General features: G+C 42.9%; 2 protein-coding genes and 1 pseudogene across 3 annotated transcripts; 2 read left to right on the forward strand and 1 right to left on the reverse strand.

Moving 5' to 3' along the window:
- The first annotated feature begins 483 nt into the window (after positions 1-483).
- Positions 484-3,362, forward strand: LOC145428771 (uncharacterized; annotated as a pseudogene). The gene is made up of 2 exons (XR_013909097.1): positions 484-534; positions 654-3,362. The product of XR_013909097.1 is annotated as an uncharacterized LOC145428771 (transcript).
- Positions 2,857-5,346, reverse strand: LOC113022190 (nuclear factor 7, ovary-like). Its single transcript, XM_026167328.2, has one exon. The coding sequence runs from the start codon at positions 5,344-5,346 to the stop codon at positions 3,940-3,942; it is 1,407 nt and encodes a 468-aa protein (XP_026023113.2). The 3' UTR covers positions 2,857-3,939.
- Positions 5,347-5,526: 180 nt separating this feature from the next.
- Positions 5,527-22,491, forward strand: dnase1l4.1 (deoxyribonuclease 1 like 4, tandem duplicate 1). Its single transcript, XM_026167331.2, has 10 exons — positions 5,527-5,668; positions 14,501-14,586; positions 15,491-15,579; positions 16,184-16,264; positions 16,590-16,702; positions 18,211-18,323; positions 19,106-19,263; positions 19,519-19,615; positions 20,826-20,898; positions 21,243-22,491. Exons 2-10 carry the CDS (start codon positions 14,506-14,508, stop codon positions 21,857-21,859), a joined length of 1,422 nt encoding a protein of 473 aa, XP_026023116.2. The 5' UTR covers positions 5,527-5,668; positions 14,501-14,505; the 3' UTR covers positions 21,860-22,491.
- The last annotated feature ends 1,022 nt before the right edge of the window (positions 22,492-23,513 follow it).

Raw genomic sequence — 23,513 nt, forward strand, 5'->3', positions numbered from 1 at the left:
ACTCCATGCTGTGTATTTTACTTGTACCAGTTATGAAGGATAAAGCTGCAAAAGTGAGCTGTCTGGATAATTATAGGCCGATTGCACTAGCCAGTATTTTATCTAATGTGCTAGAAAGAATCTTGTTTGACAGAGATAGTGTGTTCATCTCTTCCCTGGATAATCAGTTTGTCTCCAAAAGCACTGCACTGGGATGTGCATATATGCACTCAAAGAATAGGGCAAAAAATTAATCTGTCCTCATGTGTTTCATTGATGCCTCCAAAGCTTTTGATCGAGCGAACCACAGAAAACTTCTTGATAAATTGAAGCAACGGGGAGTTCCTCGATACATTGTGAGGATTCTGTCTTGCTGGTACACTCATTAGAAGATGCAGGTTAAATGGGGAATTTGGTGTTAGCAATGGTGTCAGACAGGGTGGGATTTTATCTCCAATTTTATTTAATTTATATGTTGATGATTTGTCCATACAGCTGAGAATGATGAATGATGATGATGACATATACAGACAATGTTGTAAGCTCTATGTGCAGGCAAATATTATTGCACGCAAATTCAGCTTTTGTTCACTTCCAGTTAAAGTGGCTTTGTTTAAAGCATATTGCACACTGCTATATACTTCCCCCTTGTGGTCATCCTACAAACAATGTAGCATGCAGAACCCGCATGCAGCAACTTCACACCTGATCAGATTTGCACACTGTTAGACCTCTGCTTTACCACCACATATTTCAAATACAACGAGGGTTTCTACAGACAAAAAACATGGCTGTGCCATGGGCTCCCCTGTGTCACCTGTTGTAGCCAACCTTTACATGGAAGAAGTGGAAAGAAAGGCTCTTAGCTCTTTTAAAGGGGGAGCACCCAGCCACTGGTACAGATATGTAGACAACACCTGGGTCAAAATCAAAACACAAGAAGTGGAATCCTTCACTGCGCACATTAACGCCGTGGATAAAAACATCAAGTTCACCAGGAAAGACACAAAGGACAACTGTTTGCCTTTCCTGGACTGCGCTGTGCACATTGAAGAGAACGGCAAACTCAACATCGAAGTTTACCGGAAGCCCACACACACGGACCAGTACCTCCGCTTTGACTCCCATCACCCTCTGGAACACAAACTTGGAGTAATTAGGACCCTACACCACCGGGCAGAACATGTTCCCTCTAAGCCTGAAGGTAAAAAGAAGGAACACACACGTGTAAAGGAAGCACTCAAAACGTGCGGCTATCCTAATTGGGCGTTTATAAAGTCAGCAAAGATGCACAGAAAAGAAGATCAGACACCAGCGAGGGAGGATAAGAAAGACAGACGCAACAACATTGTCATCCCTCATGTAGCCGGTGTATCAGGCTACATAAAACTCAGGAGAGTTTTCTCCAAGCACGACATCCCAGTGCATTTCAAACCCAGCAACACACTCAGACAGAAACGGGTTCATCCCAAAGACAAAACTCCTAAACACAAACTTAACAATATAGTGTATGCTGTACAGTGCAGCGAGGAATGCCCAGACCTCTACATTGGAGAGACCAAACAGCCACTTCACAAGCGCATGGCACAACACAGAAGAGCCACCTCCACAGGACAAGACTCGGCTGTCCATCTACATCAAAAAGACAAAGGTCACTCTTTTGAGGATGCCAATGTTCACATTTTGGACAGAGAGGACAGATGGTTTGAAAGAGGAGTGAAAGAAGCCATTTATGTCCATTGTGAGCGACCATCTTTGAACAGAGGCGGGGGTTTACGACACCAACTGTCTGCCATCTCTAATCCAGTTTTGGGATCCCTTCCCAAACACCTTAACACTCACTCACATCTGGGCCATCTGACCTCAGGAAATCACATGATAGGGTGGGGATAGGTTTCACAATGAGCTCACCCGAAATTGTGACCCACACCTGTTTTCACACCTTGGCTCATGTGATTAGGTAGAGGATCATCAGGGGGTCCTTTTGTCCCTCTTTTGGGGGTAGCCCCACGGGGTTTAAATCTGGGACTCTCCGCCATTTGACCTTAGAACTGAAGAAGCTTCTCGGATGAGAGGTGAAACGTCTTCAAGCAACTTAAAGAAGTCCAGACGCTTTTCTTTCCAAGCTCCTTAGACTACGATGACCTGGATGACTGAGAACCTTCACAGACACGCAGAACCTGCATGTTGCATATAATGATGCAATGAGAATCCTTCGTAGGATACCTAGAGGCGGTAGTGCCAGTCAGATGTTTGTAGCTGTGGGTGTTTGGATTTTTAAAGCACGTTTAAGAAATCTGATGTTCACTTTTAGGGAACAACTGGATGGCTCTAGTAACAGTATAATTTTAGCACTCACAGATCCGGCGGTGAGTGGTTCCAGTTACTCATCTAGTCTGAGGAAGCACTGGCTGAAGTGTTTGTGTATTTATTGATTTCTTCTAAGTAATTGTGTATTTTATGTATATTATGGTTTTATATTTTTACAAATATTTAATATTTTTTTATTAAGGTTTATATGTTGTGTTTTGTCTTGTTTCTTTTTCTTTTTTTTTTTTGGACTATGGACATAAAGTCTGTCAATAAAAATTGAATTGGAAAAACTAGAAATTGAAACTGTCAGCAGCAGTGGTGTGACAGAAGAGGGTGCTAGAGACAGGATTAGATGATCTTCTGTGAGGATCCCTAAAAAGAGCAGTCCAAAGAAGAAGAAGTAATCTCTTCGCCCGAATTTTACTTCACCTTCTTGGATTTTCTGTTTGGATATTTTATCACTGGAATGCACAGATTCTTCAAAAGTTGAATAAAAGATAAGCGTATGAATGGAAAACTATTGGTTGATAAAAAAAATGAAAAAATAAAACACAATGAAGCTCCTTAAAACAGGTACAGATATTTATTTACAGTTAAACTTGCTACCATTGCTTTAGCGAAGAAGCTTGTGTTGCTTATAATGATATAACATGAGATATAAGAAATGTTCCTGCCACAACCACAAGTCTGGTTTGTCTTCAGACTGCTATTCATGACAATATTTATGTAAGTGTGTAACATCAGCCCCACCACATACACACACTTGTCAAGACATACAGTATGCATGAGAGATTATAAGAAACACACACCATAGAATAAATACATAAATGGAAATTACAGAACACAGAACCGTAGAGGGTGCAAACTCATAAGCTAATGCTACATACTTAGTGCATAGCATTGGCTGAGTGGTGTTGTGGTGGAGCCTGACATACACCCCACCACAACACCACACTGACCTGGATAAGTGGAAGAAAATGGATGGATGGACAATTGTAAAGCTACTTGAACCACAAAGTGTTTAAAACATCAGCAGACTAATACATGATCAGTATATTCAGTATTAGCCAACACTGATTTTTGTGGTGAAATGAGACGCCATCCCTTTATTGTATCAAATGAATATTGAGCCACTGTAAAACTAACACAAACAAATATTGAAAACATTTTATAATGAAAAATCCTTTGATTTTACAACAAAAACAAAACAAAAGCATTTGCTATAGCCCAACTTTTTGTTTTAAAAATTGCCAATGCTACCAGACATGCACGTTGCAATTTAGCTGCTATCTAAAATGCTAGTGGACCAGAAGGCATGCATACCAAAATCCAAATAAGCTAGTCGCTTACATTAACCTACATTAGATACAACATTACTGAAAGAAATATATTTACATGATGTGAATTTTATTGTGAAATGTCCATTATAGTAATTGACATCATATTCAACTCAGACTTTTTTTCTTTCCCAGCCTAACATACCATACAAAATGATCTGACCTATTCAAACTCAGTACAAAATCTTAAGCATGTGTCACTTAAGTAACATTAGCATGCTTTCAATATTAGCTTCATCAGAAGTCAAGAACAAAGAAAAGATCTTTGAACAAATAAAATGACCTATAGTATTTGATAATCCCATCATTTTCATTGATTAAGCAGTTTTACTGTTGCAGAAACCTTCAGCGGAAGTATTTTTAGCTGGTGTTCTTTCTTATTGATGAAGTATGGAAACAGCTTCTCCGTGAAAGTGTGTATGAAGGTGTGTATGTGTGTGTCAGTATCGAGATCAGAGAATGACAGCTTTCCTTCGTCCCAGTTCAGATGAACTCTGATCCGCTGGAACTCCTTCAGTGGGTGAATAAAGGTGTGTTGTGATGGGGAGCATGCTGCATATTTATCTTCAATTAGCCCAATTATCCGCCAAAGTCCAGATTTTATTTCACTTTTTCTTTGTACAGACTCTGCTGCTACACCCAAGACCCAGCCTGTAGAGTCTCTAACCTCAACATCCCAGCTGTGGGTGCCTGAGTCAAAGCCCTCAGAGCCCAGGACAATGCAATAGCAGCCAAACCTCTCCGGATTGTCAGGAAGCTGATGCCCCTCTACAGATCTTACGGCAGTCAGATCTTCTGATAGGATGAGCTCTGGATGAGCTGTGTTTGGATCCAGAATCACAGGAAAGTAGGAGACTATCGCCTTCATCTCATTCCAGATGTTGTAGGTTAGGTTGCCCAGGTGTTTGGCCATATCTATCAGAGCTCCTGTGGCCAGCTCTGGATCATCCAACAGAGGGCACTGCTGGATTAATTCCACTGCAGCTTTGTAGTTCTGCAGGAACGAGACATCTTCAGCTCTCAGCTCCTCTTCCGTGGCTCTGATTATTTCTGAAAGAGCGGCTATCTCTCTGCTCAGACCTTCAATCTTCCCCTTCATCATTTGACTCTTCTGCTCCTCTTCCTCTTTTAAAGCAGTGGTTCTGGCCTCCTCTTCATCTTGTAGAAACTGATGCAACTTCTTAAACTCCTCCTTAATTTGTTTCTCTGCCTGCTGGGCCTGGACCCTAATGTGTTCTGCTGCTTCATCAAACTTTTCTTTAACTTCTTCAAACACTTTCAGTTTCTCCTGTAAAGGTTTCAAGGATTCCTTGAGATCCTTTCTGTGATCTTCTGCAGCTTCATTAACGGGTCTGAAGCTGTGGCCGAGATGTATTTTTGAATCTCGACAGACGAGGCACGCTGGCTGCTGATGATTCAAACAGAAGACTCTCAGTTTCTCATGGTGCAAACTGCAAACAGTTTCAGAGAATGCAGAAGCATTTTGATCTTTCTTTTGTAAGAAGGCCTCACACAGGTTCTTTAAGGCTGAACTAACCGGTGGCTCACCCAGCAAAGGTCTTTCCTTACAAACCGGACACTCTTTTATGGGTTTGTCTCTCCACCAGGTCTCCACACAGGTTTTACAGAAGCTGTGGCTGCATGCCAGGACGACAGGAATATCAAAGATGTCGTGGCAGACAGGACAGGACAGGTCCTTCTCTGGATTATAAGCCATTCTCTCGTTCTCAGTTGAAAGTAAAAAGCTACAGCGCAGAGCATGAAAGGAGGAAGTTCAACTTCACTTTCTCTTTGCTTGTTTTTCTTCAGTCAAAGGCAGGTTGAAATGCAGGATTACGATGCTGTGTTACGTTTACTTCTGCTGTGAAGAATTATTTCCCCTTTCCTCTCAGTTGGAGCCTCTCTTCCAGTGAACAATAGCTGAGAGAAATACATTTCCTGTGTTTTTTGGTCCTGCGGTTAGAGGTGGAGCTTCGCCCACCCATCAGTGGGTTTCACTTAAAGGAGCCTGTCACACTGCTTGGAGACTGCCACATAATGTAAGCAAATATGTCATGGTAGAGTAATAGGATGAGCTCTGTCTTGCAAATTCAAACCTGATTCCTTTACCTTGTCATTACCATGTTTTGTCTTGTTTTTCCATGGCAATCCTTTTAAAGGCTACCAAAGTACAATGACTCCTTCTGCTATTATGAATACATAACTGTTTTTGTTTTTTTGTTTTTTGTTTTTTAATGAAAGCTTTTAATGAACAATGTTAAATAGAGGTGGAACAAACTGTGGCTCATGAAAGAGGCCAAGATGTAGGAAATTAAGGTAAAAGTGCAAGAAAAGCAAATGTCAAAGTCAAGTAAAGAAAAAAACAAAGGAGTCCAGCAGGAATTATAAATATCTCAGTGTGAACTTACACAGAGCAGTAAAAATACAAATATACAAATCCATTTGATTAAATTTACTTATCAAATTCAGGATTGTGGGAAAAGAGGCAGGGTATGCTCTGGCTTGGTTGTAATCACAGGGCCAACACAAAGAGGCAGATAATCACTCACAGTCACATTCACATGGCTAATTTAGAATGAATTTCTTAGGGAGGAAGGAAGTAAGCCAGAGTACCCAATAAAAATCCATGCAGCCAGAGGGAGAACCACACATGATTGGTGCAAACCACCGACAAGTCTCCAAACGAAATGACCCAAGAACACATTTGAACCTGCCCTCTAACTGACGTATTACAGCAAAAAAAGATTTGGTAAGTGCTCCTTTAGGTTAGTAGGAAAAAACCTGGACAAGTTTAAGGAGAGGAGATTATTTGGGTTGCAGTTAATACTTTGTTGGCGTTAGTGCACCTTGGTCATCATTGAGCAGGTGTCTGAAACAGGAAATGAGTGCTGGTCTTTCTGTCATGGTCCATGGTCCATTTTGATATAGTTTCTTTTTGCGTCTTGTTTTGAGTTTACCACCACTGCTGGGTGGAAAAATGCATTTAACCCATTCACACAGTGAGGCAGTGGGCAGCCACCAATGCAACGCCTGGGGAGCAGTGTGTAGGGACGGTACGTTGCTCATGGGTGCCTCAGGGTAGGCGTTCAGTGGATTCGAACCCCTGACCTTCTCCCAGTTTTTACCAAAACATCATCAGGATTGAGGTTGCTTGCTTTGTTGCAGCTGTTATCAGCTGCAATCTCTTCTGATCGGGTGTCTAAATAGGAGCACAAAAGCAAACCAGTCCGACAACATTTTTTTGTGCTCGGTTAAACCACAACTTGGAAACAATAAGTGGCGCCAGGGCGGGAACACTGACAGTTAATATCCACCCTGATGTGTGTGGACTCATACCCAGGCCTGTGAACAACTGTTCATTCTTTATTTTGTTTATTAGTTTTCCACCATTAGCTGAGTCTGAGCCTCTCCAGATCTCCTTCTCCCCGCCACACACTCCAGCGTTTCGAAGGATTCCCCAAGTCAGCTGATGTATTCTGCAGAGCGTGTCCTCAGTCTGCTCCACTTGGACATGCCCAAAACATCTAGGAGGCGTGCAGGCTAGTCGAGTACCCAAAACCAACTCTGCTCAGAGGCAGTCCTGAAAGGATGAGCACCTCACCCTATCACAACAAGACACCTGCCTCATTTTTTTCTGTTCTTACATACCTAACTTTTTTTTTTTTACTTAGAGGTTTTCTAACTTGTCCTTGTGTACTTAAAGTATTACGTTTATACCAAAAGAAAAACTGAATGCAGCCTTTGTCAGAATAGATTTATAAATGGAACGAACCAAAGTGAAAGAAACACTACAGTAACAAAGTTAAAAATCAAAATAGTTATATAAATTGAATGAGGAAACACATATTAGGCATATTAAATGTAGTTAAAAAGACACAACAAGCACAGTAAATGTCAGGTGCAAGTATCAGTCACAGTACAGATGATTCTCTAGACTGTTGTTGAGCTGACGCATCAACTACTTCTTGTATGTGTAGCTTTGCATGATTCAGTTAAAAATAATCCATATTTATTTTGTGCTAAGCCTCGGTGCTGCTCCTCTGTTCATCCCCTGTCTGAATCAACTTATTTCAACTTCTCTTCTGATTGGCTGTACCTTGCAAATGGAAGGTTTGAGCATATTAGGAGTATCATCTCTGATTAATGTCATGTTGATGAAAGGGTAGAAAGTGTTTAGGTCGTAAACATTCTTTGTACATGACCTGAAGTCTTTATTTAAAACCATATATGACGGCTTAGATCCTTTAATTCTAATGATTAAAACTCCCTACAGCTGATGGTTAAACTGAAGAAGCTGCTTCTATAAGGAGCATATCTGGCAGGAAAAGGCATCACTGGAGACTCACAACTGCTGCATGGAGTCAGTGTCACACCCACTGTGTTTTGACTTCTAGTAAACCCTTTAATTTCCTTTTACATTTGTTGGCTGGTACATGGGTTAGGAAAAAGTGTATATGAGTCACTGATAGAGTATTAAAGGTGCAGTATTGATGTAAAGCTGCAGGTATAGACTCAGCTCAACGGAGACGGGGCTTTGGAAAGCAGTGCTGTAAAGACGGAGACTGAACCTGTTAGAACAGGTTTCCTGTCTTCGTTCCTCACACTAATGTGAGGGATCTCAGTGGGGAGGATTTTGAGAAGAGCTTACTGATTTGTTAAAATACGTCAGCAGCAGCAAAAAAAAAAAAACTCCAAAATGTTTAATGTTGTTTAAAAAGGTCCTCAAATAAGAAAAACAAATGCAATAGAAAAATTAAAATCAAAAGATACATTTCGACTAAAAATAAAAATAAACACAGAAAAAAATCATCTGATTTAATCAAACACTAATTTAAAAACAGGTTAAAATGTATTCATGTATTTTGGAGTCTGAACAAGATTTTCTTTTACTTATTTCAGGTTAATCTTTCATACTTGATTTCATTAATTATTTTATGTATTTATGTCCATCCTTTTAGTTTCTCCATAAAGGTGAATACACCTGTTGTACAATTCAAACAACTATCAAACATTTAAATTGTCCCGTGGGGAAAAAACATGGGTTATTTGCAGAAAATATGAACTTTGTAGTGTTTCATGAAGGCCTCAGCCGATTGGGAAAGCTGCCCAGAGTGGGTTTATTCAGCCTCACCTCTGGTGCAGGTGCCCACCTCTCAATTTTAAATACATGTAGACATTGAGGGTTCTCAGGAGGGGCCGTGCTGAGGCCAGCTGCTATCTGACAGAGGGTCATTGGTACCATGCCCCTTGTATGGGGTCTTCATAACCCCATTCTCTGTGCGCCATTTGGGGCAGGGTGCGGGAGAAGGAGCTGGCCGTCTGGTTGGGGTCTGGGCTGTTGGGCCTTCCTGCTGCTGCAGGACTGGGGGCAGTCTGCTTGTGTCCACCCCAGAGTAAATGGAACCATTTCCTGGGTCTGGGGGTGGATTGCTCTTCTGGGGGTCCCTGGACCTTGGGGTACAGAGTATTTTTGGGGAGTATGGTTCAAGGTTCAAGGTTCAAGGTTCTTTATTTGTCACATGCATAGTTATACAAGTATAACACACAGTGAAATGTAGCCTGACACACTATATATATATATATATATATATATATATATATATATATATATATATATATATATATATATATATATATATATATATATATATATATATATATATATATATATATATATATATATATATATATATATATATATATATATATATATATATATATATATATATATATATATATATATGAGCAGCTGGATAGCGTAGTGGTTAGACTACACGCCTTTGGAACAGAGGATCGCAAGTTCGATTCCTGCCTGGGGCGTCTGTATCCAGTAAGGGTCCTAAGGCTAGACCCCCTATGCTAAGCGAGCCTACCGCAGACATGAGCGAGACAAATAAATATGAAGGCATGCCGGCTCGGACGTCGCCCGGATCAACAAGGTCCGCGTCAGGTGTTGAGGAACCAGGGCACCCTGACGAAAAGTGGGCTACTGGAACAAGAAGGCATCGGTGGGCAAGAGACGAAAACAGGGCGTTGTTGGAATGCTACTACGCAAGTAACCCTGGCGGAAGGGGCTACATGAATAGGATGAGGGACCTATGGATTCTTCGATACCCAACGTGAAGTACCCTCAGAAGGTCTGCTAGATGATGTTAATGCAGCACTACGGGCAATACCTACAACCACGATTACCGACACTAACAAGCTGATCTACAATACGGCAGCAGTGATCAGTGAGATGCTTGGCTACACGTTGAACAGCGACAAGGGGCAGTACCCTCCATGGAGAAGGAGGCTAGAGGGCAAGATCAAAGTAGCACGGAGGGAGGTTAGCCAACTAACGGAGTTGCAGAAAGGTGCGACAAATAAGGTGCCTAAGAAATACAGCAAGCTGTCCATACCTGAGGCCTTGGAAACTGCCAAGCAAAGACTCACAGCCTTGGCCAGCCGCTTGAGGAGGTACACCAGAGAGATAGAAGGCAGGAGAATAAACCAGCTGTTCTCCACAGAACCAGCAAAGGTGTACTCTCAGTGGCAAGGGAACAATAAGAGAACAGCACCACCAAGGCTGGAGACGGAGCAATACTGGAAGAGCATATGGGAGAAGGATGCAACCCATAACGGCAATGCTCAGTGGCTAGAGGATCTGAGGGCAGACCACAGCGACCTCCCTGAACAGGGTCCAGTAACCATCACAGTGGCAGATATCCAAGAAAGAGTCTCCAGTATGAAGAGTTGGACAACACCAGGGCCCGACATGGTTCATGCCTACTGGCTGAAGAAGCTGACTGCACTCCACGAGCGTCTGGCAGCACAAATGAACCAGCTGCTAGTTAACGAGAGACACCGGAATGGCTAACTGAAGGCCGGACGGTCCTGATCCCCAAGGACCCCAAGAAGGGACCGGTCCCCTCCAACTACCGACCAATAACCTGCCTCAGTACTACATGGAAGCTCCTGTCAGGCATCATATCGGCTAAGATGAACAGGCACATGGGTCAATACATGAGCGGGACACAGAAAGGAATTGGCAAGAATACCAGAGGCGCAAAACACCAGCTACTGGTAGACAGAACAATCAGCCGAGACTGCAAGACCAGACTGACCAACCTGTGCACTGCCTGGATTGATTACAAGAAGGCCTATGACTCAATGCCCCACAGCTGGATACTGGAATGCCTAGAATTGTACAAGATCAATGGGACCCTAAGAGCCTTCATCAGGAACTCAATGGGGATGTGGCGTACAACACTAGAGGCCAACTCCAAGCCCATAGCACAAGTCACCATCAAGTGCGGGATCTACCAAGGAGATGCTCTGTCCCCACTGCTGTTCTGCATAGGCCTGAACCCCCTCAGTGAGATCATTAACAAGACTGGCTACGGATACCGACTACGGAACGGAGCAGTTGTCAGCCACCTCCTGTACATGGATGACATCAAGCTGTATGCCAAGAGTGAACGAGACATCGATTCACTGATCCACACTACCAGGCTATACAGCAATGACATTGGAATGTCGTTCGGACTGGAGAAGTGTAGTCGGATGGTATCAAAGAGAGGGAAGGTAGTCAGAACTGAGGGGATTGAACTACCAGAAGGCAACATTGCAGACATAGAGGACAGTTACAAGTACCTGGGGATCCCGCAGGCAAATGGGAACCATGAAGAGGCCGCTAGAAAGGCTGCAACCACCAAGTACCTGCAGAGGGTCAGGCAAGTCCTGAGGAGTCAGCTGAATGGTAAGAACAAGATCCGGGCCATCAACACGTACGCCCTGCCCGTGATCAGGTACCCTGCTGGGGTAATAGGCTGGCCAAAGGAGGAGATAGAAGCCACTGACATAAAGAGAAGAAAGCTCCTTACCATGCATGGAGGGTTTCACCCCAAGTCCAGCACCCTGAGGCTGTACGCTAAGCGGAAGGAAGGGGGCCGGGGACTGGTGAGTGTCAGCACCACAGTCCAGGATGAGAGATGGCCCCAACTGACCGAGTGCTCAGTGAATACCTCAGGCAGCAGAAACCCAAGAAAGAGGAGGGAGACGAGGAACCATCATGGAAGGACAGGCCCCTGCACGGTATGTACCACCGGCAGATAGAGGAGGTGGCTGATATCCAGAAATCCTACCAGTGGCTGGACAAAGCTGGACTGAAAGACAGCACAGAGGCACTAATCATGGCAGCACAAGAACAAGCTCTGAGTACAAGATCCATAGAGGCTGGGGTCTATCACACCAGGCAAGACCCCAGGTGCAGGCTGTGTAAAGATGCCCCAGAGACAATCCAGCACATAACAGCAGGGTGCAAGATGCTAGCAGGCAAGGCATACATGGAACGCCATAACCAAGTGGCCGGCATAGTGTACAGGAACATCTGTGCCGAGTATAACCTGGAAGTCCCGAGGTCAAAATGGGAGATGCCCCCAAGGGTGGTGAAGAATGACCGAGCTAAGATCCTGTGGGACTTCCAGATACAGACGGACAAAATGGTGGTGGCTAACCAACCGGACATAGTGGTGGTAGACAAACAGAAGAAGACGGCCGTAGTGATCGATGTAGCGGTTCCGAATGACAGCAATATCAGGAAGAAGGAACACGAGAAGCTGGAGAAATACCAAGGGCTCAGAGAAGAGCTCGAGAGGATGTGGAGGGTGAAGGTAATGGTGGTCCCCGTGGTAATCGGAGCACTAGGTGCGGTGACTCCCAAGCTAGGCGAGTGGCTCCAGCAGATCCCGGGAACAACATCGGAGATCTCTGTCCAGAAGAGCGCAGTCCTGGGAACAGCTAAGATACTGCGCAGGACCCTCAAGCTCCCAGGCCTCTGGTAGAGGACCCGAGCTTGAAGGATAAACCGCCCGCAGGGGCGTGCTGGGTGTTTTTTTTTTTTTTTTATATATATATATATATATATGTAGTATATACATTGGGTGAATGTGCAGCAGTAGCAGCAAGCAGGTGAATTCTGCACATTAATGTGAATAGACATCTGACTATTTTACAGGATAGACAATATAAACATATTTAAAATTAAAGGAATTGAAATGTACATTGTGCCTTGGTTTAGTGTCTGGAAGAGTCCTGTCTCAGTCAATTATAGATGATGTAAGAGGGCGGGTGTGTGTGTTTAGGGCACGGATGGCTTGGGGATAGAAGCTCCTCTTGAGTCTCTCTGTCCTTGCCCGGAAGATGCGGAACCTTCTACCAGATTGCAGAAGTTGGAACAGTTTGTTGCCAGGATGGGACGGGTCCTTCAGTATCTGCGCTGCTCTAGTCCGGCATCTCCTGGTGTAGGTGTCCTGAAGCGGGGGGCGAGCAATCCTGCAGCAGCGTTCTGCTGTATGGATCACTCTCTGGAGAGCTTTTTGGTCCTTCACACAGCTGTTCCCAAACCACGATGTCATGTTCTGTGTGAGGATGCTCTCCACAGCGCCTGTATAGAAAATCCTGAGGATCTTTGGAGAGACCCTGAACTTCTTCAGTTGTCGTAGGTGATACAGGCGCTGCCTAGCCTTTTTGGTCTGGACCTGAATGTGGGCAGCCCATGTCAGGTCTGAGGAGATGTGGACACCAAGATACTTGAAGGACTGCACCCTCTCCACTGGAGCTCCATTGATGATAATGGGCTTGTAGTCTCTGTGCTGACCCCTTCTGAAGTCCACCACCAGCTCCTTGGTCTTGCCGACGTTCAGCTGGAGGTGGTTGTCCTGGCACCACGATGCCAGATTCTTCACTTCATCCATGCAGGCCGTCTCATCGTTGTTGGAGATGGCACCCAACACCACTGTGTCGTCAGCAAACTTCACAATGGTGTTGGAGCCATGGGTGGCCACACAGTCTGAAGTGTAGAGGGAGTAGAGCAGTGGCGAGAGGACACATCCCTGAGGTGCTCCTGTGTTGATGGTGATGCTGTTGGAGAAGCACCTGCCCACCCTCACCACCTGAGTTCTGCCAGTGAGGAAGTCCAACACCCATGCACACAGACGGCTGTTAAGTCCCAGATCCCTCAGCTTTGTGAACAGTCTGCAGGGCACTATTGTGTTAAACGCTGAACTGTAATCAACAAACAGCATTCGCACATAGTTACCCTGTTTCTTGTCCACATGGCTGAGAGTGGTGTGTAGGACGTGGGCGATGGCATCCTCTGTGGATCTGTTGGATCTGTAGGCGAACTGCAGCGGATCTGTGGTGTCTGGGATGGAGGAGGAGACGATGTTCTTCAGCAGCCTCTCAAACACCTTCATTACTACCGAGGTCAGTGCAACTGGCCGGTAATCGTTCAGGGATGAGGGTTTGCTGTTCTTGGGCACAGGGATGATGGTGGTATGAGTGTGTGTGCAGTGTTTAGTTCTGTGTGCCTCCATGTTGGATGAGTATAACTGAGCCTAACATGGTTCCCAGTTAAATACCTTCTTCAGGAACAAAAGGCAGTACACAGCTGTTTCACACTCCCTTGCTACCTCCCAGAGTCCTCAAAGAGACAAAGGTTTCTTTCTGTGGAGCTGTCTGCTTCCCCCAACGTCCTTACTAGACCCCACCATTTATCTTACTGTATGAGTGTGAGATATGTTAAAATCCAGTGGCATCAAGGCATTATAGGATAAAATAATGTGATTAATACATAAGTAAAAGAAATTCCTATACAATGCCTATCTTCCCCAACTACGCTCGCTGCAAGTGGCTGATGCTCCCACCCGTTGGTGGTTCTCAGTGTCCGGGGCTGGGTGCTCGGGTAGATCGAATAAACTATGACAATCAAGTGGACCAGTATGGCAAAAGCAATAATGGTCCACTTGGAAAAATGGGAATATCTGTTGGGAATTTTTCTTGGCCTTCAGACAATAATTCTGATTGCTATGCTTGTCCTCTTTTTGCAGCCATCATGAAAATAGCATCTTTTAACATTAAGAAGTTTGGAAAGAAGAAAGTGTCAGACCCTGATGTCCTCGAAATCCTGACTAAGGTAATAACCAGTATAAAAGCCCACACATACTTTCACCTTACAAAACTGTAAATGACCTGCAGGTCTGGCTCCTGCTTTCATTAAAATGTCTGATCATGTGACAAAATAGTAAGCTTTGCCTTTTTGTCACGGAAAGAAGACAGAGGACGATAACAATGTAGAAAAGTAGTCCAGCCCTCCTACCAATTATTAAGTATTTAAGTAATTAAGTATTATATAAAAACTTTCTATTAAATAGCTGAGTTGCAAAGTGGTAAAATAAGTATCAGGACTCACTGTTTAAGTAAAAATGTAATCCTATATATGCATCTGAAAATATACTGAAATACATGGAGTAAGTTGTATTTTGACTTGTGGTTTCTTGCTGTATCATTGAATCACTGGTTTTTACTTTACTTTTATTCTGGTGATGAGGTTACATTTCCAATTCTTTGCTTAAACCCATGTTTTATTATTGTTATTGTATTAGATCTGTTTCATATTTAGTCAACAAGCCACTGTACAGGTCAGCCGCCCTGAGTGTCGGCTGTTTAGGAACCACAATAGCAAACACACAATCAGGGTGTGTTAATTTAAACGTGGATCCACTGGCCTGTTGTCCCTTCAAGTAACCACGCTCAGTGGCAGCTTGCCCTTCATTCACAGAACCACCATTACCTCTATAACCACACAATTTAAGTCACTCAGCATTTCTCTGATTGTTCCCATCTCTGTCTTTTTTTGATACCTCTTCAGCTTTATTGTTGCAACTCAGAATATTTACATAAGTATTTTTTTTTAAAACATAGAAAAATGTCAGTTTATATTTTACATATCTGGAAGAGCTAAATCTTAACTGAACAATTATCTTTAAGGTAGTAACGCATCTGATCAGTTCAGCTTTTTTTTTCTCTCTGTTTCAAAGATTGTGTCTCGATATGACATCATTCTGATCCTGGAGGTGGTGGACACCAGCGGAGAGTCCATAGAAATCTTCATGAAAGAACTCAACAAGTAAGGAAATGCTTTGTTTCCAGCATCATCGCTGTTATTATCATTTAGGGTGCTCGTGTTTAAGCATGATGATGGTGGCCCAAAGAATAACAATTTTCTCATGGTAACCAAAAATGATTACGATTTTTAAGGATTATTACATTAAAGAATATTTACACAGTTACTTCTGAAGTTATTTGTGTATTATAAACACAATGGTACATTTCCTTTTTTAAATAGCACACTTATTGGCAGCATCTGTATAATAGTATTATGCAATAATATTATTATCAGGAATTCTTTCGGCTTCAATAATCATGTATTAAAGTCTGATAGCGTGACAGCTGTAATGACAACACTAAAAACTGCTGATGTTAACAATTTATGTTGTTGGTCATGTTCATCTTATTGTCAGGCAAACTGTAATTTGGAAATAAAGTTTGAATGAATGTAAAAAATTCAACTTTGACCTGCTTTTTGTGTTAAATGAAAAGGTAATGTTTCACTAAAGCGTTACACATTCATCCTGAACCAATTCTTTTCAGAGAATCAGAGGACATAACATGATTTAATGGACCAAAATTAAAGAATTATACAAAATTTCTCTCAACTTATATCTTCTCAGAGTCCACGAGGGATACACCTATAACATCAGTGATCGTCTGGGCAGTACACGCTACAAGGAGCGGTTCATGTTCATCTACAAGTGAGAGTTCACTGACAACACACATCCTGTTCATTTGCAGCTTCAAATTTTTATTCTTGAACTCACTAGAGCAGCTTTGCATGCTTCACAGTTCTGCCGGGCCTTGGTGCAGTGCTCCTTAAAGCCCTCTTGCTTTAAGCAAACTTTCTTCAGATTGGCTTGTCCATGCAAACGGAAGCAGGTGGACAGTGCTTCATTGCTCAGAGCCAGAGTTGAGATGACTATATTATTAACATCCACACTGTGTGTGTGTGTGTGTGTGTGTGTGTGTGTGTGTGTGTGTGTGTGTGTGTGTGTGTGTGTGTGTGTGTGTGTGTGTGTGTAGAAGTGATGTGGTTACGTTGGTGAACCATGAGCAGTTTAATGAAGAGGCAACAACAGGAAAAGATGTTATTAACAGAAAACCCTACATCCTGAAATTAAGATGCAGCAATACAGGTAGGATATGTTTGTCATGGAAACAAATGCAAGGATCAACAGGGAGTTAAGCTTGTGTGTAATCAGTGTAACAGCTCACTTTAAAGCTGATACTATGTCTTCTGTGGCCTTCCTGTTGGCTGCACCTTTATGTAACCTGGATGTACAGATGAGTCTCTGGTCCAGGTTTTTTTTTTTAAAGCTGTGATAATCTAAATCTGTTTACACATTATGGGGAAGTGTGTATTTGTATGGAGAGAAAATCAGCTGGTTTTAACTTTAGGGTAATTAAGTAATATATAATTATTTCATAAATGTTATTAAAAGGCAATCAATAATTTGAACTAATTTACACTAATGTAAATAATCAGTAAGACTTGAATGTAGTCCTGCCCCCTGTGTACAGTCCCAGATACACTCAAGCACAAATTCACAACCAGGTCCTCAGGTGTCTAGCCGAGAAAGTTGAGTGCAAAAGGAAATCCATCAACGCTCAACCTTTCACGAACCAAGAGGAGCATCAGTTTTCATCAACATTTGTCCGGGAGGGAGACAAGCCGAGGACAAGCCCCTCAGCCCAGGACCTGGGCCTGCTGAAGGCTGCCAGGGATTGGCAGATGCAAGTGGACTTGGATCAGAGGCTAATTTTTCCCACAGAGATCGTAACAACTACTCTGCGACCAGACCTCGTCCTTTGGTCTAACTCTCAAAAACATGCGTACATCATTGAGCTGACGGTACCATGGGAGGAAGCAATTGAGGAAGCATTTGAGCGGAAGAAGCTGCGCTATGCCAACTTGGCAGTTGAGGCAGAGGACACAGGCTGGAAGATCAAGGTGCACCAGGTGGAAGTGGGGTGCAGGGGCTGTGTTGCCAGTACAACAGCCAAACTGCTTAGAGAGATTGGGATCAGAGGACACTGCTGAGAGGACCAGTCACTGGCTATGCCCCCCTTCCAGCTCTCTTCTCTGCTCTCTCCTATCTTGTCCCTCTTGTCTTACTTCTCTCTATCACCTTTTCTATCCCTTTGAAGAAGTGAGGCTCCATAAATGCTAAAGAGGTAAGTATTATTTCTCAGTTGCAGTGAATAGACAGAAAATAAACTGTAGAAAACTAAACAGAAGAAAGAAGAGAAATAACATAAACCAGTGACACACTCCAGGGCCTGATCAACCCTGGCAGGGCCTCCTTGGATGAGGGTGTTTAGTGATAATGGCCAAAACACCCGATGAATCCAAGGTCCACAATTGACAATGTGTCCCAAATTTTAATATGATAATCTAGATCAGATCTCTAATTCCTAAACCTAACCAAGGAAGAAAAAATGGCAGATTAGCCTGGGTAAAAGACCGAAAGTTGAGGCACACAACGATGTTTGCTGCTGGTAAAGTTTCTGGGCTGCCTTTCCTCATAACAGAGATCCCTCAAGAGTCTCTCCATTTAAAGCAATGCATTATCAGGGACTGTAACATCTAGCCCTTTTACTGAGTCATGGATGTAAACTGTGTGTATTTGTGTTCTCGCTGTAGTTGTGGAGGACCTGGTTATGATCCCAGTTCACACCAAACCAACGGCCTCTGTGAAGGAGCTCGATGAACTATACGATGTCATCAAGATTATTAAGACGAAATGGAAAACTGATGTAAGGAGAAGTTAGAGAGTGTCTAAAGCTTTGTAGCTTGGGTTGGTTGCACAACAGAGAAAGCAGGAATTCATACTTTCGTGAAAATTTGTAGATTTTGACAGAGTTGTGTAGTAATGCGGACGCTGCACCGGTCCGTCGTGGTGAAGAGGGAGCTGAGTGTAAAAGCGAAGCTCTCAATTTACCGGTCGATCTACGTCCCTACCCTCACCTATGGCCACGAGCTGTGGGTAGTGACCGAAAGAACGAGATCGCGGATACAAGCGGCAGAAATGAGCTTCCTCCGAAGGGTGGCTGGCCTCTCCCTTAGAGATAGGGTGAGAAGTTCGGCCATCCGGGAGGGGCTCAGAGCTGCTGCTCCACATCGAAAGGAGCCAGCTGAGGTGGTTCGGGCATCTGACAAGGATGCCCCCTGGGCGCCTCCTGGGTGAGGTGTTCCAGGCATGTCCCACCGGGAGGAGGCCCCGGGGCAGACCCAGGACACGCTGGAGAGATTATATCTCTCGGCTGGCCTGGGAACGCCTTGGTATTCCCCCGGATAAGCTGGAGGAGGTGGCTGGGGAGAGGGAGGTCTGGGCCTCTTTGCTTAGGCTGCTGCCCCCGCGACCCGACCCCGGACAAAGCGGATGAAGATGGATGGATGGATGGATGGATGGATGGATGGATGTGTAGTAAAAGGCGTATGAACCAATCCAACCACTAAACTGGGAAAACAAAACAAATATATATTGAGGAGCTAAAGCAAAACACTCAAATGCAAATATTTCATGTCTGTGCTGCAGAACATTATGATCTTGGGTGACTTCAATGCAGACGGCTCGTACGTTTCCAACCGTGACATGAAGACCATTCGCATTCGTGAAGACGAGAACTTCCACTGGCTGATTGGAGATAACGTCGACACTACAACAAGCACCAAGAACACCAACACCTATGACAGGTAATGCATAGCAGGTGCTGGCTGCAGCTTTATTTTGAATCGACAGACGTGAGACTGGTATCGATCTGTTCGTCAGCAAGAAAATAAACACATCACGCTGTTTCTTCAAATTATCTGAAATAAAGAGGAGTAGATTCTTTTGTTTTGCCACATTAAAATGGAGTGGTGCTAAATGTTCTTGCTTTTTTCTAATTATGTATTTAAATTTGGTATTATGGGTTTTTAAAATAAGCCTTTTTCCCTATCTGTGTTAAGGATCGTGGTCTATGGAGATGACATGCTTAATGCTGTGGAACCAGAATCTGCAAAAGCCTTCAACTTCAAGGAGGAGTTTAATCTCGATGATGAGCAGGTCTGTTTTGATTAATGGTTTTCACCAAATGAATTACTCTTATATTCTCTGCCTCATTTGCAATATCACACGTAGAATATGATTAGTCAGAAGGGTTTTAGACACTAAATTATAAGGCAGATAATTGTGTTTTTGTCACATCACTCAGTCTGTTTAAAGATCACTGAAATAGCTGGACATGAAAAACAGAACTCGGTGTGTAAAAGCTGGCATGGTTGCTTAAAGACGGTACCAAAGTACAGCTGCGGTATGGTGTTATGGCTTTAATTAAAATTCCTAAGAGGCCGTCAATCAATGGCCACAAAAATGTTGAAAATCAGCAAGCTTTCAACTTGTCTTTATAGGGGGAGAAAAAAAGAGAGAGTTCAGTGACGTCGGACCTTTATTCTTACAAACAAAACTTTAGGGTAAATTATTAACAGTGTTACAGTCACTCTTTTCAAGTGTCCTTGGTAACTCTATGACCTGGGTTTGACAAAGACTCTACCCTTGGCCTGTCAGCTCATTGTCTTTGAAAATGTAAACCACTGCAGTATGGAAAGTATCCATACTGTCATTATGACAGTATGGATACTTTCCATACTGTCTGTCATGTTTGCGGCTGTGTGCAGGCAGGATGAGGACCCAAACGCAAGCTCACGGAGGCAGGAATGAACTCAAAAACACAGCTTTATTGCTGGAGAGAAAAGAGAGACAGCCTGAGGAGAGCACAGACATAACAGGCTGGGGAAAACATGGAATAAAACACAAGGAGGGGAAACGAGGGCTCACAGATACACAGAGGGGCACACGGGGGGTAATCAAATAAGGAACATCTTAACAGAACAACCTAGAAACCACGGCATACATAAAGAACAAAACCCAAAACACATGAAAACTAAGAATGCTGGGCCAACATGGCCCAGGATCATGTCACTGTCATTAGGTTTTGCCTCTTCAGGCTGAACCTGCACACCAGGTGCACAGCATCAAGCTCTCACCCCAGACCTAACCTTGTCCCAGGAGGGTAAACTGGTCCCTTGAGTGTGTCCTCATAGGGTTTTATGAAACACTCTCTTGGCCCCTCACCCAACACCATTTTGCTTTTGTAAGACCCTAGCAACCCCAGACAACATACCCCATGCACAAACCGCTGATTCATGGGGACATTCAGCTAGACCTCGATATTTGTTCAAAAACTATTAATCAGTACATTTTGTTTCTTTTGCAGGCTCTGAAAGTGAGTGACCATTATCCAGTGGAGGTTGAGTTGAAGTCCATAGTTGAGACAGATGAAGGAAACGGTAAGCAGGATATTTATGCATATCCAAGGCTTATGTACCATAATACTACAAGACCTGTTAAAATTGTGAAGTCAGTTTTTCATTCTTATTAAGAAATGTTTTTTTTTAATCTTTCCCAAAAATGTAAAAAATAAAACTTACACACGTTTTAGACATTTGTTAGAAAGATATGCTTACGTTGAATATATGCAGATCATGTTCAGAGAGTGAGTTCAAAATCAACTAGATGCAGAATTTGTTTTTTCCTGACATGTTCAAAGTGTGATATGAACTTTCTGCTCAAAGAAAATATTTATACATGCAAACATGTTTAAAATTAATTAATTAGAACAAATTAATTGCAGCCAAAAAGCTGAAAGGAAAAACCCCCGCCTACGCATTCTTTGTTGTGGACTTCTATAAGGAGCACAAGAAGAAGCACCCAGGAGCCAAAGTAATATTAACAGAGGTTTCCAAACTGTGCTCAGAAAAATGGAAGTCCATGTCACCTGAGGAGAAGGCAAAGTTCAAAGAGATGGCCAAGAATGACAAGCGCCGGTATGACCAGGAGATGAAGTCCTATGTACCACCTGCAGGTGCCAAGAAGGGCAAGAAGAAGAAGAAGGACCCCAACGCGCCCAAAAAGCCACCTTCTGCTTTCTTGATCTTCACCTCTGAACACCGTGAAAAGATCAAGGCGGATAACCCGGGGATCTCCATCACTGACATCGCCAAGAAGTTTGGTGAGATGTGGAAAAAGATGAGTACCACAGAAAAGACCCCCTATGAGGCCAAGTACGCCAAACTGAAGGAAAAATATGAGATGGAAGTGGCTGCCTACAGAGCCAAAGGCGCCAAGAATGTGGAACCAGCTGACGACGATGATGAGGATGAAGAGGATGAGGATGAAGATGATGATGACGAGGATGAAAATGATATTGACGGGAAGATGGCTAAGTTGTTTCTGTGTTTGAGGATGTGAAGTTTGTGATGCGTTTGTTTGTTTATGTTTGTTTTTGTTTTGGGTTGGACGAGTTCAGCAGTATAACCTGCTGTCCCTGTCGGTTGACCTCATTTGAGCTGTACTCTTTTTCTAATTCAGGGTGTTAGATTTATATTGTTTATTGTCATTTATGCTTAGAAATATTTAACCATACATGCTTAGAGGTGTATAATCGATTGTGTAGTGATAGGATGTGTGATCTTTGGCAGTCTGCATAGGCTTGGTGTGCATTCCACAGTGTTCTGGCATTCACACCCACATTCTGGGAGCATGGGAGAGGTCATACCTTCTCTTATTGTTTTATGGTAGGATAAACTGTCTATATCTGTTCTAGTCTAAGTGCCTTTTGTTTAGATGAACTGCTGGACTTCCAAACCAGCAGGGTTAGGGAAGTTGTTTATGGGGTCACACTCTGACCCCACCCCCCCACACACACACACTTACACAACGCACAGGCAAGGTACTCTTTGTGTGTATGTTAATGCACCTATGCATATTCATGTAACCTCAATAAAAGAGCAGTGTTACGGGGGAGAAGATGAGAGCAACTGGGGTCAAGCGAAGGAGCGGCGTTTGTCCAGTTCTCTCCCGTGCACGAGAAACATGAAAAACTTTGCCTACTCGTGTCTTAATTTGCTGTGTAATTAAATTGTCCTTAACGTTCCAGCGAATAGGTTTATGCTACAAACCTATCACAGGGATTTAGTTTTTGTCACTTAGTCCCCTTTAAGAGTTATATTTTAAAATTTTCTACTGTAATGAAATTGTATATATATCCCATTAAAAAAAACTGACTGTGAAGCTATGCTTTTAACACGACACAATTGAAATAAATATTAAAATCACAATTTTACAATTTATACTATGTATTTATTGGGACAACAAAATCCACAAGATAAGAGTTACTTTAAAGGAGATGGAAATATTGGAAAAGTGATTTCATACAATAGCGTTAACACATCTGTTCTCAGGCTCAGCATTACTTATAATTGTTAGCTAGAGTCTAACTCATGGTTTAATAAACAGGGTTGTAGCTTTCAAAGACTGTATAGATGAAAGACGGAAGGTGTGCCACTGTGACATCATCCACTGATTTGCAAAGTGCTATTGCCTACCACTTTCACCAAAGTCACAAGTACGCGGTAGATCTTAACATGAAATCAAGTGATCTAGCGTAGCTTTTTCACATTAATGGAGAACATAATTTACAAAATAAACATATCGTGTTCAGTGAAACTTGAAACTACCAATTGCGGCCATGAACTCATTAAAGTATTTACTAAGGTCAAAAAGGAAAAGCAGTGAGCGCTTTCCTTTATAATCCTATACAATCACTACTCTTTCTGCCACCCCCTGCTGGCTATTAGACATGTCTCCAGGCATGTCTGCACTGGCTTCACTTTTCAGACTGAAGCAACATCTTTTATATACATACTTTGAGAGCAGTTTCTATTGCTGAATGAGAAATATTGAGTTGAAAAAAAATGCTACAAGCATGTATGTGCCTTTTTGTTTAATCTGTATGTAACTACAACACTTCAGTTGTCTCTTCAGTCCTAAAGTGCTGTTGTTTAATTTAATAAAACCAGAAACAGATTAAACATTTTAATAGCATTTCAAATAAAGCTTCATC

This window comes from Astatotilapia calliptera, chromosome 5 (genome assembly GCF_964374335.1).
Source record: "Astatotilapia calliptera chromosome 5, fAstCal68.1, whole genome shotgun sequence".
NCBI lineage: Eukaryota > Metazoa > Chordata > Actinopteri > Cichliformes > Cichlidae > Astatotilapia > Astatotilapia calliptera.

Coding starts and splice junctions, on each gene's coding strand:
- LOC113022190 (XM_026167328.2), bottom strand. CDS start 5,346: ATGGCTTATAATCCAGAGAAGGACCTGTCCTGTCCTGTCTGCCACGAC.
- dnase1l4.1 (XM_026167331.2), top strand. CDS start 14,506: ATGAAAATAGCATCTTTTAACATTAAGAAGTTTGGAAAGAAGAAAGTG. Junction 19,264..19,518: donor AACACCAACACCTATGACAG/GTAATGCATAGC, acceptor ATCTGTGTTAAG/GATCGTGGTCTATGGAGATG. Junction 19,616..20,825: donor TTAATCTCGATGATGAGCAG/GTCTGTTTTGAT, acceptor TTTCTTTTGCAG/GCTCTGAAAGTGAGTGACCA.